Consider the following 17,838-nt stretch of genomic DNA (forward strand, 5'->3'; position numbering starts at 1 on the left):
TTATATTGAATTTGATAACAAAAATCTCCATCAGTTGTAAAAGATATTGATAGGGAAAAATCAAATAGTGTTAATTTTGATGTTACACAACTTTACATTGATCCTGGACAAATGAATTCAATTTTGGATTACAATGTTAATATTCGAGATCAAGTCCGGAGAGCATATATGTAAAATGGTCCGTGTCAGTCTCTAGATCATAATTTTTCATATAGATCATTTGAACAAACAAAAATTAGATGATTTAATATTACACAATCGAATGAGAGATCAGTAGATAAATGATAGCTTAATTGTTTATGTTGAGAAAGAGATATTTTTGAATATTGATAATGAAGTTATTATACAATGTTATTAAAATATGAAATATCACAAAGAACTTTGTAAGGTATTAAATAAATTATGTTAATTTTAAGTATATTTATATTATTATATTATTTTTATTTTTTTCTTTAATAAATTTCACCCTCACTCCGTCCCCATGTGCCATGCCATGCCATGTCACACGCCGCAACACCCTGGACCTAGCGTTGCCCTTCCATGCTAAAATCTTCTATCAATGACTTATTACTCTGAATTAATTTTTCATTAGGCGATGTCGTAAAATTTTTATTATAAGTGAAAATCGTTTACATATAAAAGAAGTCACTTTTTAAGAAAAAAATATTTTAATAATTGGTTAGATTATTAAGAAACGCTTTTAGTATTGTTGTATGCATTATTTGGTGATTAAAAAAGTGCTTCTAAGTTCTAACTTTAAAATTAATAAAAAGAGATTACCAAAGTGTTTATATGCTTAATGTTTATTTGAGAAATATAATATTTCTAACTTTAAGTGTTGATTGAAATTAATAAATTATAGAAATGTTTCTTCCAAAGAGAGATTTTGATGACAATAGAAATTTTACAGCATTAGACATTAGAAATTTCCAATTGAAAGTAATAAATTATATATATATAATATTTGAGATTGACTATTTTCACTCTAAATTATACTTATTTTTTGAAATTTAAATTATAAAATATTTTAAATACTTTTAATAATTTTTATTTCTATATATATTTTTAAAAAATAATTAAAATATTTTATAACTCAAACTATAAAAAATAAGTACTAGAATTGAAAATAATCAATTTCATAAATTATATATATTTTACACAAATGTAAAATGTTTTTTTTTTTCTTTCGTTGAGAATTGGGAATATAAAATATTTATTCTTTATTTTTCATAAAAAAATTTAAATTATGAAAAAAAAATGAAAAAAACTAAACCCGTCACGTGACTCGCAACTTTTGATAGGCCAGAAGGCGCTATTGTGTCTTTTTCCCGCCAAATTCGTACATCTTTGCCTAACGAAACCCTCTTATTCGATTGCTCTTCATATTTGTAGAGAAAAATAATAGATTAATCATCATTGATTCAACAATAAGAGAGAAAGATGCAAATTCGAGTGAAATGCAATTGCGCCGAAAACAACTGCCCCGAATGGGCAATCGTGGAATTGCAAGGTGTCATCGAACCCCAATCGGCCTTCAAAGATTGCCTCCAAAACCTCGAAATCGGCCAACTTTGCCGCCCTCCCTCTTAGGTATTCTTCTTCCAAACTCCGATCTCAATTTGTCCGATTCATTCTGAGATCAACGTTTCTACTTTTCTTGTGCTTTTGTTCCTCATGAGACGTACACTTTCACCGATGGGTATCACAAATTGACGGAATCCAAAGTGACTTCGAAGAAACCAATGGTGATTTTGAAGAAAACAAGGCAATCCAGCGTAGAGAGCAATGACGGTGAGTCGTCAACGAACGTGGCATTGGAAGTGGTTGGCATCATTCAACACCGTATTTTGTTCAAGACCAGGCCCAAGGCGCTAATTTCTAGTAAGATTCAATTTGGTTTCTCTCAAATGATTGATTGCATAACATTGTGTTGTAATTGGTCAACATTAGGAAATGTTTTCAGGTACAGAAAATTTGATTGTTGGTGGTTGTTTTGAACCTGAAACCGTGAGTTTTGTGGTTCAATTCATGGAAATAGATAGCTGATTAGGAACTAAGCTTTGTTTTCAACTGCTTGACTCAGCTACTTAAAACACTTTTTTTTTTATTTTTATTTTTTTTTAACGCATCATTACGAGCACTTCCATTGTTCGGCCCCACGATTTCAGTAACAGAGATAAATCAGGGAATCCAGCAGGCAGATTTCAACCCCTAGCACAACCATAAATATGAGGGCGTCAAGCATTTTTCATTTTTCAAAATCGCTCATTGCCTGCTGAATTATTTTCTGGTCAGAACTCGAACACGGAACTTGAGGACCCAAAAAATAACAGCTCAACGCATTTTTTCTTTATCAGTTGATCTACGCCCTGAGGGCCACCTCCTTTTACTTTACCAACAATTTTTTTCTTTATCAGTTGATTAGCCCATGATTCTCATGTTTGTGGACGATGAAACTTGGTAGTTTGTAGTCTTAGCATTATTGAAGAAGAATAACGGTAGAAATGGCCGGACAATTAGAATTCATATAGTCAATATTATGGAAATTATGCCCAGGATAAGTCTACTTTTCTTAATAGCTTATAAGAAAATATTATTTAGATAGAACTCTTGAATAAAAAATATTAATAGAATAATGGGAAAGTGACATTTTTATAATTATGAACTAGATTTAAATTTTCTTCTCCACTAATGATAATTAATAAGGTTAATTTCATATCTAGATTTTCTATTTGTATACTATCACGGTAGTTCAAATAGGCTATTTGGATTATTGGAAGTTACATATGGAATATAAGTCTGAATTTTCAAAAGTCTAACCCTATTTAGATGCCGTATGTTGTCATTGGTGTGCCCTTATTGGTGGAGATTGTGATTACTGACAACAACATTCATATCAAAGAGCTGATTAGAAACTTCCTTTTGTAAATTGACTTTTTTCTCAACACATTTGCTGCTGATTTTACTATTTTTCAGAGCAAGTTTTCCTTCTAGATGGAACTAGACACGTGAACATGAATATTTGGTTTTCTATAAAGGGCCAGAATTAGTTATAAAGAAAGAGTTGGAGCGCTAAATTCCCTTTGTGCCAAACTGATCAGCATGAAATCCTTGTGAACTATTTGGACTTAAGGAATCAGAGACAAGCTAGTTGAAGATATCTGGATCGTGTTCAGATACCAACATCAATCTCTATACGATTGGTCCTCTGGTCTCATAAATTCTGCATTTTGTGTTCTAAAAGGGACTTGAATATATTAGATGAACTCAATTAGTTTATGTTTCTTAGACATCTTGTAGGGTATGAAACCTGAAATATCTGGTTCCTCGCTTTCTTGAGTATTACCTGTGACCGGGCAATTCTGAAGATAATTTAACAGATAATGACCTGAATAGCGACTCTTGATCAATCCGAATCATCCTGGTAATATCACAATTTACTTGTGGCAAACAAACTGGATTTTTTTTGGCAAAATATTACTTAACCCTATGCTTTTAGAGGAAACTGAAAGCTGGCCTTATTCCAGAAAGAATCCTGTCTGCACCTATGTTACATGAAAATACTTTATAAGAGTCGTTTCTTCATTTTCAAAACATTTTTGAAATGTTTTCTATTCCCGTTTTGGACCTTATTTATGACTATTTTTTTAGAAGAATATTTGTTTCAACGTTTTCATTTTCTATCGGAAACGTTTCCTATTTCTGTTTCTGTGCAACATAAATTCCATTTGCATCTTGATCCTTCCTATACGACAGGCTGTGTAATGAATTATATCCTTTTGGCATGCTTGTGTGTGCGTGAGCGTGCGCGTACCTCTATTGCAAATGAATCCAACCCGCCCGTGTCATACTTGACGGTTTGGTACAAGGACATGCTCTTGCCCAAACCATGTTCTTAATTTCAAGAAGACTTTCAATTGGACATCAATTTATGCACAATGTTAATTATTCACAGAAACCAAAGAACTTCTCTTAATTAACTCAACTGCATGTCTACTGAAAAAAAAAAAAGAACTATTCCTACTACACTTCATGTAACAACCCTGAAGAGAGCTTCAAACAATAAAAACTATGAGGCTTTTAAGGTGTAATCAAATCAGTAAATTCCAATAATGTGGGATGGAAATTGAACCATGATTACAAGAGTTACACAAGGGTGAAAACAATAAAATTGTAGATCCATGTATAATTTTCTTCTAAGCAGATCCCAGGTTTGTTAAGCCAGCACGGACCCCCTCAACATTTCTGTTCTCTTACTTCTCTCCATTACCTCTACAAGCCACTCCACACTTTCTTTAATTCCCGACCTGCAATGAAAATTTCAAATCACGGCTTTCAATTTTTAGCTTTTACTTTTGATCCCAAATTCTCTTCCTCGTACAGTGTTGATTGAGCAAATCATCAATTTATTTGCAGGGGTTTGAAACTCAGAAAATATATTTCTCACCCATCATATGATGAAACAGCTTCAAATGTGTAAGCCCTTTCATCCAATTTCTTTAGGTCTAGATATCGAGCAAGTTCTTCAGCTGATACAGCATTGGCAAGGTCCTAGCATCAGAATGACATATCAGTAAGTCAACTGCTAAAAACCAGAGAGAAATGAGGCGGATAGGGATAGCGGTCTGACAAATGAAATATTTCCAAATGAAACAGAAAATTGTTAATATGAAATTTCTAATGTTCTCTCAGAAGAAACCCTATAACATTTCTCCTGCGGTTCAAAATACTGGAATTTGGATACAATTTTTAAAGTATTTTCTTCAGATCTAGGTCTTCTCTGCTGGCTGAAAAAGACAACTTGTCAGAAATTACACGAGGATTCCGCTCCTAACAATCTTGATTTACATCTGTGTGTTATAACTGCTATAGAAGAGGTGCTAAAGAAGTAACAGGTTGATCACCTGCTTGTTTGCTAATATCAGAAGTGGAGCTCCTTGCATATCCTCATGCCGAAGAACTTTTTCTGAGAACAAAAATGAAATTAGTAGGGCAGCAGTAATTCACAATTTACATCCAAGGCATGAAAACAGTACTTCCGCAAGATTAACTGTTGCAGATTCTTTTCACATACCAAGTGCAGATTTTGAATCTTCAAAACGTGATGGGCAAGCAGCATCAACTACATACATAACAGCGTGTGCCTCTTCATAATATTTCTCCCAGATTGATCGAAGACCAGGCTGACAGAATAAAATATTCCATCAGTTACCCAAAAAACATATAAATTAGAAGACTCATTCAAAAGATATAAAACATGAGGGATGACCCACTTGTATTTGACATGAGTGTCCTGACCCAGATGCTTAGAAAGCTCAAGTACAACTAAAATATCATCTTCTTGTTTTAACATTTGTGGGTAAATAGGTCTTAAAAACAACAAATAAGCTAGAAACAATGGACCACGTGGATAGAGTTAAGAGAGTGACATTTATTGTTCTTGGAGGGGGGGATTTTAAAAATACTATTAAATTGTCAACTACCATCTCATCTAAAAACTTAAGTTATTAAGTAGAGGGTTAAATTTTATATTTTATATTATTATTTTACTCTCAACATGACCTTATCACATGTGACTAGACTTCACAGCATAACTAGTCCAAGTAAGTGTGACGATTTAAATATTGGGTTGGTGATTAGGTTTGAATTCTAAAACTTTGCCTACTTTGATACCGTGTTAAATTATTAATCATCATTTATTTAAAAGATTAAACTGTTAGATATAAGATTAACATTATCATGTTCATACATCTTAACATAGGCTCAACCAAAATACAATACATAAGGTAAAAACAAACCAGGAACTACCTCTTTATTTTAGGGGAGCACAATGATTGACAAATCTATTTAACTTGCAGTATTTCTGAAATTTTTTTGAAGATCCCCCGGCACCCCCCCCCCCCCCCCCCACACACACACACATCTGCCCCTATAAGGATCCACCACTACATGTGCCAAATGTCCAAGATAGGTTTTACCTAGAAAATATGAACTTCAGATTTAATGCATGCAGCAAATTTTAAGACAACTAAAATGAATTGGTCGCTTCCTGATGTTAAATGAACTTAGAACTGGAATTAACACATAGTTGTAAAATCATTTCACAATCAGAGTAGCAATTAATATATATACCAGAACAATCTGCAGAAGGTAACCCTCACCAGGAAAGTTAGTTCATTTTTACCAATAAATTAGTTTATAATGGTCATTCCTGTTATTCTCTTTTCATTTTTTTCTTTTTGGCCAAAAGGCATGTTTAGTACCTAAATTATATGCCAAAGCCCAGTTTGTACCTATGTTGTTTTTTTTGGACCAATTTAATAACTGAACAACAAAAATGGGTTCAACTTGATGGTTTTTGCTGACGCGGCTAACGGGAACCAACTCTTCATTAGCTACACCAAACGTCCATTAACAGGCTTCCGTTTGAACCCAATGGTGCTGGTGACACAGTTAGCCAGCATCCAGCCAGCCAAAACCCTTCATGATGTTGGTTCGTCATCATCATCTCCTTCCACTCTCACCCATCGCCAGCAATGGGTTCTGGTGATTTCAAAACCCAAGTGATAAGAGAAAGAGAGAGAGAGAGAGAGCTGCTGTAGGAAGAAGAAGAAGATGATGAAAAAGAAGGACCTGTAGTTGTGAGCACTGAGCACCACCACAAAGAAGAACCAGTAGCCGTGGGCCATTGAGCACCACAAGCTACTGCTACTGCAGCCTTCTTCTTCACTGTCACCACTGAAAGACTGCTGCTTCGACCTTATCCGATCTCTCTCCTCCCTCAATCTCTGTTGGTCAAGACCCCCTGTCCCAAATTCTTCTTCCCCTTTTGATCTCCCTGTTTTGCTTTCTCTCTTTGCTCCAATCTGTTGTCAGCTCAGTTGGATTACTGGATGTCCCCTAATGAACATTTGGTGTGGCTAATAGAGATCTGAATCCCATTAGCCACATTAGCAAAAACCATCAAGTTGATTTTTGTTGTTCAAGTACTAAATTGCCACCCCCCCCCCCCCCCCCCCCCCCCCCCAAAACCAAAAAAACACAGGTATCAAACTGAGCTTTGGTGTATACTTTAGATACTAAACTGGCCTTTTTCCCTTTCATTTTCCATTTTTTCCCCATTGGTATGGCATTTCAATATATTTCAACATCATAAAACCACAATTTTTCATGACATGTTACTAAAGGAGAGCGTAAAACAGCTAATAAAATGGCTCCTAGAACTGTTGTAAAGACAGAAAACAACATTCCCATGGTATACACACTGTCAAGAACAAAATAGTATTTAAATTATGAACTTTAGATGGATGTTACATACCTGACCTCCCAGGTCCCAGAACACCAGTTTTGTATTTGAGACTTCAAGACGCCCAATGTTTAGGCCCACAGTTGGCACAATTCTATCAGGAGGCAGGCCTTCCAAATTTGAGTATTGCGATTTCAACTTCTCCAGTAAAGACTAGAAAGACACATAACAAGTGTAAATAAATCTAGCAGAAGATGTCTTCAATCACATGATAGTTGGTTGCATACAGATGTGCTGTGCCAATATGCGCATGCACGTTTATTCATGTTTATCTAAGCTGAGAGAACACAGCAACAGGAAATAAGGGGAACATAAAATGTTATCTAAGCTGAGAAAAACATATCAATAATTTTCAGCAAAGAAACAAAAGTATATTATTATCATTTGCTTTCAGTTGTCCTTCATTACTGATCCAAGACTCATGCAGTTTGATTTTTATTCAGCATAGAATAAATATTACATAAAGAGGAACTCAGAAATGGAACAGCATTATGGCAATGCCAGATCTTTACATATTAAATAACACATTGATAATAAATCAGAAACTGTTTATATAAGAAGAGTTTAGTATTTTCTGCCTCTCTCAATACAGAATCACACAAACTAAGTTCACAAGACATGTCACTATATCAATGTTGCCAAGTGGATTAGGGTTAATCCATCCTCCATCAAAGAGACAGGAATTCTAGTCCAGTTAAGTTAATTGTAAATAAGAAGTGTGGTTTGTGTAATACAATATCTTTTATAGCATACAAACAGTATGAGAAGTGAATTTAAATTTTTTTTTTTTTGTTATTAGAATACAATAATATGTGTATATTGTTGGTTTCAGAAAATCATAGGAAGTGGCTTTAAAATTTTCATGATGTATCACAAGTTCAAAAGCAAGGCAAAAGGGATGACGTGTATACACCAAGAGAAAACAAAACAAAGCCAAAGCTACAAAACCTCATCCAGGAAATGAGCAAAAGAAGAGAAAAGAACATGATCTAAGCTATGGGACTACAAAAATAAAGAGAGGAGGAAAAAAACCCTTAGTGAGATGAATGGAATGGTTTACCCCTCAAAGACTCTATTAGTCCTCTCACTCCACAAATACCACATACCTGCAAAAGGAACAAGAGACCCAACTTCCTTTTACAAATCAATGCTGGATACCCTTTTTCCCAAAAATTGAACACAGATCTAGGCACCACCCACTGAATTCCCAAGACCTAAAACAAACAAACATCTCTAACAACTGAGTAATGGAGTGTGCCACCATAGACAGTGCTCCTGATCTCCAAATTGCCTTCTGGGGAAAAGCTTTCACTAGACATGAAGAACATCATAAGAAGAACTTATAGAGAAGGATGACAAATCCAATTGTCCTCTAGAGGTCCAATCAAAGAACACTTGAAAAGATCCCTGAAAAGCGGTACCAGATAATCTTATTCCCACCCCAAAAGTTCCTCCTAGAAGGAGGGGATCAGACACCATCAGAGGTGGAAAGATGAAAACAGATCCTCAAGTCAACATTTCTATTGCCAGCATACCACATATATAACCAAAATCAAGTTCTAAAACTGTTTACTTAATTCTAATGAACTTAGAAAAATTAACCCACACTCACAATATCTCTCCACACCCCCATCCCATGAGCTAAGGAAATTGTCACCATCAACTGAACACCCCAATCATAGCTAGACTTCCTAGGATAACCTTCTCCAAAGCTATTTGTTATGTCATTTGTACTAGATTAGGGCTTTATTTGTAAACGGCTATTTTTTACTACAACATTTGTATGTTTTTTTTCTGCTTTAGGGTTAGAATGAGTATTCTTCTAGAAGGCATGTTTCTAGAAGGGCAACTGATTGAGTTAGTTGTTTGTTATTTCCGATCAGGCAGTTACGCAGTTGTAACTCACGTCCCTATGGTCTATAAATAGGGATTGTGGGGGTAGGCAAAAAGCAGCTTCATTTCTTAGAAGGTTTCCGTTTCTATCTTGTGGGTTGGGATTGATTGAGTGTCTAAGAGTAAGGCTGGGGATAAGCTTTTATAATCTCAGGGAATCCGATTAGCTTTCAAGATATATGAGCTGAGTGAGGATTCGGGTTTATCTCTGTAATCATCCTAAAGATTGTGTTCAAGATAGTGGATTGAGAGAGGTTGCAGCAGTCTGGACGTAGTTCCCATAATTTGGGACTGAACCAGGATAAATCATCTGTGTTCTTTACTGTTTTTCCTTATTCTCGTTCATTCTCTTTTCTCATTTGGGGTCTTGGAGGTTTGAGTGATTTTTGTGGGTTATTGGGTTGAGAGAGTCTAGAGAGAACGCTCTGATATTACTCTAACAACATGGTATTAGAGCCGAGAAGGCCTCTAAGGTAATCAAGAATTTCAAGAAACTCAAGATCACGAAATCAACTCCAGAAACAATATGGCACCAACTGCCTCAAGATACGAAATCAACAAATTCGATGGGACAAACGATTTCGGCTTGTGGAGGATTAAGATGGAACCTCTTCTTTGTAGTCAAGAATTAGAGAGAGCTTTGGAACAAAAGGATAAGACAGTTGACACAACAACTGGGAAAACAGTACAGGCGATGATTGAAGAGTAGAAAGAGACTCCGAAGGAAGTCAATAAGAAAGCCTACAACAAGCTAATTCTAAGCCTAGGAGACAAAGTGCTTAGAGAAGTCTCAAAGTTGAAGTCAGCGGTAGAAATATGGAAAAAGCTTGAAGACCTATACCTCAAGAAGACCCTTTCCAGTTTCTATTCCTAAAGGCTAGGTTCTTTAAATTTAAAATGCAAGAACACCAGAAATTGCATGAACACATAGACGAATTTAATAAATTGTGCCTAGAGTTAGAAAATATAAGAGTGAAATATGAAGATGAGGACAGAGCTTTAATATTTCTATATTCACTGCCTAAGTCCTATGAGAATTTCGTAGATATACTACAATATGGCAAAAACAAGCTTTCGTTAGAAGATGTCATAGGTGCATTAAATTCCAAAGCTGAGGTTTAAATGAATGACAAATCTACTCCTGGGGATGCTTTAACAGTTAGGTCAAGAAACTCTAAAAGAGACCAGAGGAATAAGGGTTGTTGGACAAGAATTCAAAAAAAGAAGAATAAGAAGTCTAGATTGAAAAGGAGTGGAGAAGCTTTACAAGACTCGGTAGTTATTAAAAATTATTCTAGGATATTTTTAATAGTAAATAATTGTTGTAAATAATCTGTAAATGTTATCTTTTGTACCTGTTTTTATCTCTTATTTTTTAGAAGATAATGTTTCCTAGATTTTAGGAGTAGATGGCTCAAATCATTTCCTACATTATAGGAAAAATATTAGGCCAGACCTTGTATATATTCTCTAAACCTCTCGGAATTAATTAAGCAACCATTCTTGAATTTTCCAAAGACTTGTTTCAGGGGTAAATCCAGGTCAAAATCTAGGATAGGAAAGGGTACTATTAAATGCTATTACTATCAACAAGAAGGTCACATTAAGAGACAATGTCCAAAGAGAAAGAAGGACTTAGTCGAGACGGATAATTCAGGAGGAGGTGTAAATTTCTATGATTCAGGTTATGATAGTTCTGAGGCTTTAATTGTTAGTGAAAGTGCAAAAAGCCAAGAGTGGGTCCTAGACTTTGGCTGCTCCTTTCACATGACCCCAAAGAAACATTGGTTACAAAATTTTAAGGAAATCAATGGAGGAAAGGTCTTGCTTGGCAATGACCATGAATGCAAAGTTCAAGGGGTAGGAGATGTTAGGTTAAAGCTTCACGATGGCTTCCTCAGAACTCTGACATCAGTAAGATATGTACATGAATTAAAGGAAAAACTTATTTCTCTCGATGAACAAGACAAGAATGGACTTAAGTTTAAGGGTGAGCGTGGAGTTATCTAGATATCAAAAGGATCTCTAATATGCATGAGAGCTATTTTAAAGAACGGCATCTATCTCCTACAGGCTACCACATTATGTGGTGAAGCTGCAGCAGCTAGTCTTAACCCTAAGTCCAAGGCAAGTCTCTGGCATTTAAGAATGTCACACATCAATGAGCAAAGGCTCAAGGAACTTGCAAATTAGGGTATTTTAGATTTAGGTAAGTCCTTAGAATTAAGCGAGTGTGAATCTTGCATTTTTTGGAAGGCAACTATGGTTAAATTCAATAAAACAACAATTCACTTATCAAAAGCACCCCTAGATTATATACATTCAGACTTGTGGGGTCCAGCTCAGTCATTAACTCATGGGGGCTCTCGTTATTTCCTATCAATTATAGATGATTTTTCAAGAATGTTGTGGGTATATGTCCTAAAATCTAAAGATAATACTTTTGAAACCTTTAGGACATGGAAAAATATGGTAGAAAATCAAAAGGGCAGATCAATTAAGGCTTTAAGAATAGATAACGGGTTGGAGTTTTGTAATAGATAGTTTAATCAAATGTGTAAGGATGGTGGGATCATTAGGAACCTTACAGCTCCCGAAAACCCCAAGAAAAATGGGGTGGCTGAGAGGATGAATAAAACCCTCTTGGAAAGGGTAAGATGCATGCTCTTTCATGCGAAATTACCTAAGCATTTTTGGGGGGAGGCTGTTGCAGTTGCAATTGCAGCCCATGTTCTTAATAGGACACCCTCCAAAGCTATAAATCTTCAAACCCCTTACGAAAGATGGACAAAACATAAACCAAGCCTAGACCATCTTAGATTGTTTGGATGTCTAGCCTATGCTCATGTGAAGCAAGGCAAATTAGAGCCTAGGGCTAAGAAATGCCCGTTTATTGGTTACCCATATGGTGTTAAATGCTACAAATTATGGAACTTAAAACCAAAAGGACCAAGAACCATAATCACTAGAGATGTGACATTTGATGAGGAGTCTACCATAAAAGTAGGAAATAATGAATCATAGACTGATCAGGAAGAAAATAAAGAGGCTGTTCAAGTGAAGATCACTGGAATTAGCCCTAATTTACCTCAAGATGCTCCTGAAACTGAGCATGATTCACCTGAAGCTGAGCAAGTAGATGACCAGGACCAGGACCATGAATCCTCCCAATTTGAAGGGGAAGATGATGACAGTGATGTAGATTCCAGTCTAGGGGATCATCCAAATCTTGATAGGTATAGTGTGGCAAGAGATTGGCAACCTAGAGCCCGTAGGCCACATCAAATGTATGGTTACTCAGACCTAGTGGCATATGCCTTTACTAGTGCAACAAAAGTTATAGGGGAGGAACCCCTTACCTATGAAGAGGCAATGGCCTCAAAGGATGCTAACAAGTGGCTGGCAGCCATAAGGTCAGAGATTGCATCCCTTAAGAAGAACAATACCTGGGAGTTGGTCGAAAGACCAAAAGGGCAGTGAGTGGTAGGCTGCAAATGGTTGTACAAAATTAAAGAGAGAGCAGGAGAAAATACTAAGCCTAGGTTTAAGGCGAGACTGGTTGCTAGAGGCTTTACTCAAGTATGGGGCATTAATTTCAATGAGGTGTTCTCCTCGATTGTGAGACACACCTCTATAAGGATTCTATTAGCTATCACTGCTCAATTAGATCTAAATCTTGAACAGATGGATGTTATAACCGCATTTCTTCATGGGGACCTAGAGGAGAGGATTCAAATGGAACAACCAAAGGGTTTTGAAGCTAAGGGAGAGGTGGAGAAGGTATGCCTTCTTAGAAAGTCCCTTTATGGGCTTAAACAATCCCCAAGGCAATGGTACTGAAAGTTTGATTCGGTCATGGTAAGCCAAGGGTACTTTAGAAGCTCCTATGATTGTTGTATCTATTTTAAACATATCTCTCGTAGCATTTCTATATACTTTTTGCTCTATGTGGATGACATGCTTATAGCAAGTTAGTCCACACAAGAAATCCAGCTTCTCAAGAAAAGGCTGAGGGCTAAATTCGAAATGAAGGAGCCAGGGGAAGCTAGGAAAATTCTAAGGATGGAAATCACAAGAGATAAGCATCATAAGAAGATACATCTCTCACAAAAATCCTACTTAGCCAAGTTATTATCTAGATTTGAAATGTCTTATGCAAAGGCAGTTAGTCTGCCATTTACTGGTCATTTTAAACTATCCTTAGATCAATCCCCTAAAAATGAGGAAGAGAAGAAGGAGATGGAGCACATCCCTTATTCGAGTGTAGTGGGCAACATCATGTATGGCATGGTTTGCACTCGACCCAAATTGGCACATGGATGAGTGTCATAAGTCGGTTTATGGCCAATCTAGGAAAGCCCCATTGGATGGCAGTCAAGTGAATGTTTAGATATATTAAAGGATCTATAAATAATGCATTGTCCTATGGTGGAGCAAGAGTAGGAGAACAAGCTAGTATCCTAGGATTCTCAGATGCTGACTATGCTGCCGATACAGATAAAAGAAGAACCACAATCGGTTATGTTTGTAGGTTGTGGAACTCAACAATTAGTTGGAAGTCTAGTCTCCAACATATAGTAGCATTGTCAACTACCGAGGTTGAATACATAGCAATTTCAGAGGTGATTAAGGAAGCTATGTGGCTTAAGGGTCTAGTGAGTGAGCTCCTAGGGGTAGAAGTCAAGGCCACTTTGATGTGTGATAGTCAAAGTGCAATTCACTTGTCTAAAAACCAAGCACACCATAAAAGGACTAAGCATATAGATGTAAGACACCACTTTATAAGGCAAATTATTGAAGATAAATTTGTAATTCTAACCAAGGTTGCAGAGGAAGACAATGCAATAGACATGTTCACAAAATTTGTGCCTACAACAAAGTTGAAACACTGCATGAAGATTCTGCAGATTGATCTAGGAGGAATTTGAAGATGCAGGGCAGTGGATGATGGTGCAGGGCCGAGAAGAAGCCTAATCAAGTTCAAATCGGTGGAGAATTTGTTATGTCATTTGTACTAGATTAGGGCTTTATTTGTAAACAACTATTTCGTACTACAACATTTGTATGTTTTTTCTGCTTTAGGGTTAGAATGAGTATTATTCTAGAAGGCATGTTTCTAGAAGGAAGGTTGACCGATTTAGTTGTTTGTTATTTTCGCAGTTGAAACGCAGTTGAAACTCACATCCCTATGGTTTATAAATAGGGATCATGGGGGTAGGCAGAAAGCAACTTCATTTCTTATAAGGTTTTTGTTTCTATCTTGTGGGTTGGGATTGATTGAATGTTTGAGAGTAAGGCTGGGGATAAGCTTTTGTAATCTCAGGGAATTCGGTTAGCTTTTAGGTATATGGGCTGAGTGAGGATTCGGATTTATCTCTGTAATCATTCTAAAGATTGTGTTCAAGATAGTGGATTGAGAGAGGCTACAGTAGTCTAGACGTAGGTCCCATAATTTGGGACTGAACCAGGATAAATCATTTGTGTTCTTTACTGTTTTTCCTTATTCTTGTTCATTCTCTTTTCTCATTTGTGTTCTTGGAGGTTTGAGTGATTTTTGTGGGTTATTGGGTTGAGAGAGTCTAGAGGGAACGCTGTGATATTACTCTAACACTATTTTGCTAAAAGGACTTTATTTGTTAGCCCCAAGTTTTTAATATCTGGCTTGCCTTCTTCTAAAGGAAGAGAACTGTCCTCCAGTTCACAAGCTGAGATTTGAATTCATAACTAAGACCACCCAACAAATAATTTCTCTAAATATTTTCACGTCATGAAGCAATGGAGTTGGGAAACAGAAGAGAGACAGCATATATGAAGGTATGCCAAATAATGTGCTCTTGACAAGAGTGAGTCTATCACTTTTAGAGAGATTGTTAGAATAAAACAGCTCTAATTCTTGATGAATTATTGAACACCAAAGAAGACCAAATCTGGAATTTTCCAACACTCAAAAGTATGTTAATGAGTGTATATGCCTCTATAGGTGATTCTTTCTCGCTCTTGAGATCAATAATACCTTTGTCGTCCCCTTATAGGCAGCCATGTAGACTTCTTTAAAGAACTAATATTTTTCCTAGTTTTGGGGTAAAATTACTGCATACTAATGCAAACCAAGTGATAGAAATGGTGTGGGATTTCTAGTGGTTGTTCAATTGTGGAAAACAGATCTTGCTTTCTAGGAAATTTTTCCACAGCAAACAAAAAGCTGAAAAATGTGTTCAAAGAAGAAAATTCTAAATAAATAAAAAAAAAGGAAACTCTAATTTCCAACTTTTCAAATTTATACAACCGTTAGAAAACATCTTTAGGATGCCTTTGCTGTTCTCTTCACTAAAATTGAAGGAATTTCACCCCCGTTTTTCAAATAGAAAACAAGAGCTTCTAGCCCAACTAAAATCAATACTTATTATACTTATATTAATATCCATATGCATACTAAAAACTGAATTTAAAATTTATTAATAATAAGAAATATTATAATATAAAATAAAAAAATATTAAAAATAAAATTGATTAATAATAAATAATTTAATATATTAGAATATCAATGATAAGTTTAGTATTTATTCTTCAATTATTTTATCTTTGGCCAATGTTGGATCATGCGCCCTTATCTCTGCTCAACTGGATCAAACCTTTGGCTCACAAAATAAATCCCAAGTCTTTTCCTTTTTCCAGCTTGATAATGGGCCTTACCGGCACCACAAGGTCTTTTTTATTGATACACTAAATGTCATGCAGTGACAGTGTCAAGTCAGAAATAAGCTGTTTCCTACTAGAAGAACAGCTGTCACCAAAAGAATCATTAGTACCATTTAAGACATCAAGGAAATTAAGCACAGGAAGAATCGCAATGTGAGTTTTCCACTGACTAGCCTAGGATAATTCGAAGGTTAATATGTTCTCAAACATTTAGTAGGTCAGGGTACAATATTCTGCAAAAATTGGCAAGTTACAGGTGACTAGAGTTCATCTGGAAAGCTTTTCTACCCAATCCTTTCCTGTCAAAATTTCTCAAGTATCTGTACGAGTTCTGAATCTTTTGCATATGGGAGTACTAGATGAGGAATAAAAAAATGTATGGGATATCTCTTCCGTTGGTTAAAGTCTAAGCTGCCTCAATGGATTACTAGAAAAAAAATTATTTCTCCATTCCAAAGGCATGAGTAACAAAATACATTCCTAATACTAGAAAAAGGTGGTAGATCAACATAGACAGAGATTAAATATGGTAAATATATTTGGATCAGTGTACTCAAAGTCAATGAGGATAAGATTTGTTAAACTAACAAGAGAAGACAAAACCAGTCTAAAGAAGAGTAGTAAAGATTACTGTTTTCCCAGCCTTGTTGATTCCAAGAATAAGAACATGATACTCTGTCTTACTAGATAGATACTTCCACAGTCCATAAAACAATGAAAACATCTCTGCTTTATCCTCTCTGTGATCTCTTCTTTGTAACCTTCAAGAAAGAAGAAAAAATAGACTTCACGTTGTCTGAATGGTGTTCCTCATGATATGCATATCATTTCAATGTTCTGAAACAAACAACGGAAGGAATAAAAAATTATCACAAAAAGAACACATGGATGCTAACATCTAAAATAAGAGGCCAATTGAAATTTAAAGATTTCCAACTTTCTTCTAAGCAGGGTCAATGATCATGGCTTGAGCAGCACAAATCTTTGCAAGGTTCAGTCTGTCACAACACACCCCCTAAGATCATCAATTCACCACAGACAACCAATCCTAAATGCAATGTCATCAAACACCTTATAGAAAAGCATAACACACAAATCATGTGCACAGATCTCTTTCCATTGAGAAGTCAAAAACAAAAACCAGTTGACATGTTTAGAACTAAAGTCACTAGTTGATGAACTAAAGCTACTAATGAATGATGGTGGGTATATAAAAAAATTTCTCTTCTTTCAAGGTGGAGCCCAATTTGCAATAGCTAAAAAGTATGAATTTCTTCACGCATGCAGCAGAATTCAGTCTATTGCCAACTGAATCTTCATAAAGTAACAGATAGAAGCAATAATGTGGCAGTATCATTACTACAATTCAGAGAGATCTTAACAACATCACAGCTAAACCAGTAGCATTCTATTCAAAAAAACACCTAACAAAATTCTATAGATCCATACATGGCATAGACGACATCAGACTATAAACGCACAATACCGACAAACTAATAAACTGATCAGCAACACCGTAAAACAAAATTAAGCGAATAAATATATCCAAGAAATAATCACAGTGAACTGCGATTAAAGAGGAAAAAAAAAAACAAAGACAAGTCGTGGAAACCAAGATATCCAAGATCTCAGTCAAAATTACATTAAACGAAATGGTGAACCAGATCCTAAAATCTGCAAATCACCTAAATTTTAATAGACTGGCTTGCTTAGAACATTGCGCAATTCCAAGTTGTTGTTGAAGAACCGAGATCACGACCAATGAGTCCACGAAGATTGAGATGATAATTCTATGCAATACAAAACAAAAGTAAAGACAAAAACAATAACGAATGGAAACATAAGGAGTAGAGAAGATTCGTATGCAGAGATTCGTACGCAGAGAAGCTGCCTTGCTCACCCTTGGTGGCTAGTGATGACCCTAAAGCATCTGACAACTA

The 17,838-nt window shown here is 35.8% G+C and overlaps 1 protein-coding gene across 1 annotated transcript; it reads right to left on the reverse strand.

Annotated features, from left to right (window-relative positions):
• Positions 1–3,892: 3,892 nt before the first annotated feature.
• LOC127804767 (uncharacterized) lies at positions 3,893–16,735 on the reverse strand. The gene is made up of 6 exons (XM_052341794.1): positions 16,530–16,735; positions 7,319–7,459; positions 5,075–5,183; positions 4,905–4,966; positions 4,448–4,551; positions 3,893–4,307 (listed from the first exon to the last, which is right to left on the reverse strand). Exons 1-6 carry the CDS (start codon positions 16,620–16,622, stop codon positions 4,217–4,219), a joined length of 600 nt encoding a protein of 199 aa, XP_052197754.1. The 5' UTR covers positions 16,623–16,735; the 3' UTR covers positions 3,893–4,216.
• Between the last annotated feature and the right edge of the window lie 1,103 nt (positions 16,736–17,838).

Source organism: Diospyros lotus, chromosome 1 (assembly GCF_014633365.1).
Source record: "Diospyros lotus cultivar Yz01 chromosome 1, ASM1463336v1, whole genome shotgun sequence".
Classification (NCBI taxonomy): domain Eukaryota; kingdom Viridiplantae; phylum Streptophyta; class Magnoliopsida; order Ericales; family Ebenaceae; genus Diospyros; species Diospyros lotus.